Source organism: Lagopus leucura, unplaced genomic scaffold (assembly GCF_019238085.1).
Source record: "Lagopus leucura isolate 7727_CA_CO unplaced genomic scaffold, USGS_WTPT01 54351-0_obj-0_obj, whole genome shotgun sequence".
Lineage (NCBI taxonomy): Eukaryota > Metazoa > Chordata > Aves > Galliformes > Phasianidae > Lagopus > Lagopus leucura.
Genome location: NW_024966501.1, coordinates 587 through 2,772, shown reverse-complemented (window position 1 = coordinate 2,772; position 2,186 = coordinate 587). Strand labels below are relative to the sequence as shown.

General features: G+C 45.7%; 1 protein-coding gene across 1 annotated transcript; it reads right to left on the bottom strand.

Annotated features, from left to right (window-relative positions):
* Nucleotides 1-183: 183 nt before the first annotated feature.
* LOC122192609 (UDP-glucuronosyltransferase 1A3-like) lies at nt 184-1,280 on the bottom strand. Its single transcript, XM_042893216.1, has one exon. The coding sequence runs from the start codon at nt 1,141-1,143 to the stop codon at nt 199-201; it is 945 nt and encodes a 314-aa protein (XP_042749150.1). The 5' UTR covers nt 1,144-1,280; the 3' UTR covers nt 184-198.
* Between the last annotated feature and the right edge of the window lie 906 nt (nt 1,281-2,186).

Genomic DNA, 2,186 nt, shown 5'->3' with positions numbered 1-2,186 from the left:
CTCAGCCAAGTGGGAGAATGCCTTCTTGTACAGGAAAAGAAAACACGCCAGAAGCCACTTACTGCCTCTCAATTCACCATACTTTGTAAATGAAAAGGTGAACTTGTCTATACAGGAAAAAAAAGCGGAAAGTGAGGAAGAAATGACAGAAATACCATTGTTTTCACTAATGCTTGCACTGGTCACTTCCATTGGGAACTAAATATCTACGTTATAAAACATCACAGTTTTAGGAGCACGGAAGTCTATCAGAATAAGAATTAAAACCAGAGCACAACCCACCTGAGAGAGCTGCTTGTGAGCGCAGTTCACTCCTCCAACCACAATCATGTTGGGCATCAATGGTCTTGGATATTCTAGCACAAAGTCAAACCTCAGAAGCCATACGGAAGCCTTACGATAGAGATCTAGCATGGTCACATCTCGCTGAAGGAACTCAGAAGCCAGTTTTTCATATGGTTTATAAAGAAAGTCACAAAGAAAGAGATTGGAGGTGTCAAAGATGACATTCTTCACACGCTGGAGGAAGTTCATGTGATCTGTATGGTCTGTAAATAGCCTGGGGACATAAGAAGGGGGATTGGGACACTGAGTGGCCTCAAAATCTAATCCACATGGTATTCCCCTCAGTAAATACACAGAAGGGATGGAAAGATGCTCAGCCACTATTGCTCCACAGGGCAGTGCAGGGTCTGTAAAGAGAGCATCAAAGTTACTCTGCTCGAGATATCTGATGAGCTCCTTGTTGTTCAATAACTCTTTACAGGTTATGAAGCCTAAATCAAAGAGTGTTCCCAACCTTTCTTGTACTGCATGAAATCTTTCCAGGAATGATCCTTCTTCAAATGCCTCCTTTAAAAATGCTTGGAAATATCCATCCATCTCTTCCTGTGTGAAAGGGACTGCATAGGTTTTCATAATAAAATTCCGTGATGGTTTTATTTGTAAATTGATTTCAGGTGAAACGATGACTATTTCATGTCCTTTCTGCTTCAGGACTTCTAACACTTCCCGCATGCTGAGCCAATGACTTCCATCTACAGGCACCACCAGCAGCTTCCCACCTGCAGCCAAGCTGAGCACAGACAGCAGCAGAAGCAGCGACACTGAGACTTGTGGATGAGAAGGAAGCAGCAGGGCCATTCCTGCAGAAATGTGGCAGAGCTGCACTGCAAGAAAACTCCGGGCAGCTCTGAAGCAACAGCAACAGCCCTGTGCTCTTTGAGCTGTCTGCTCTATGCCGTAGATTTTGATCCTTCCGTAATATAATTGCTGTGGCAAATGTTTAAGCACTGGTTTGATTAAAGGCTGGATACCAGCACTAGAGTTCAACCAAGTCCGTGGATGGGTGGTGCCACTGCTCCCACCAGCTACGCCCCATCTGTTCCTTTTAGAGGAGGAGTGATGTGTGACCCTGGAAGGAGGCAGGAGTGCCTGTGTGCAGCTCTGTGCTTCTAATAGCCTCCCTCGGGGTGAACCTTTTGCATCCACAGATCTGTCGTGCCCACATCACCACTGCACCTAGCAGCAGCTGCTTTCTTTCCTTTGACCATGGCTCTCCTTCTGAACATTCATTCTAGAAGGCCTATGGGCCAGCACCTGATGTGAAAGAGCTGTTCAAGATGCTGTTTAAAATGGCAGCAGTTTGACTGCAGGACACATCACCCACACAGTGAAGTACTGCCAGTGCCTCCGAACAGCTGGCCAGCCTCTGAGTAAAGAACTCAGATAATAGAGCACCTTGTCCTACTTTTGTTGGAACCTGGTAGTCCCTTTCGATAATGGGTACAAAGTCCCACTACAGACCTTCACTAGAAGAGCAAAGAATTTTTCCTCTACTGAGAGCAGCCCTGGAAGAAATTCTAGGTGAAAAACACGGTGGCAGCTCTCGTGCAATTCACCGGGATCCACCATGCCACCATTTCTCCTTCAGGCTCACAACATGGATGGCATCTGAGATATCACAAGGTCATCTCCAAGGAAAGATTGTCTGAGGTTGCCTGTAAACACAGACTCTTCTCCATAGCTTGAGCATCCTTCATCTGTGACATTCCTGTTCATTCTGGCTTTGGAAATACCTTTGTATACAGCAGGCAATTTCACGAACAAAGAAAGAAGTCGTAAGACAGCAAGGGTGCCTCTGGACAGAAGCCTGATGTGCATTTCTCTATAACCAACAGACACTA

Excerpts from the sequence above, each read along its gene's own strand:
- LOC122192609 (XM_042893216.1), bottom strand. The coding sequence starts at position 1,143 with ATGGCCCTGCTGCTTCCTTCTCATCCACAAGTCTCAGTGTCGCTGCTT.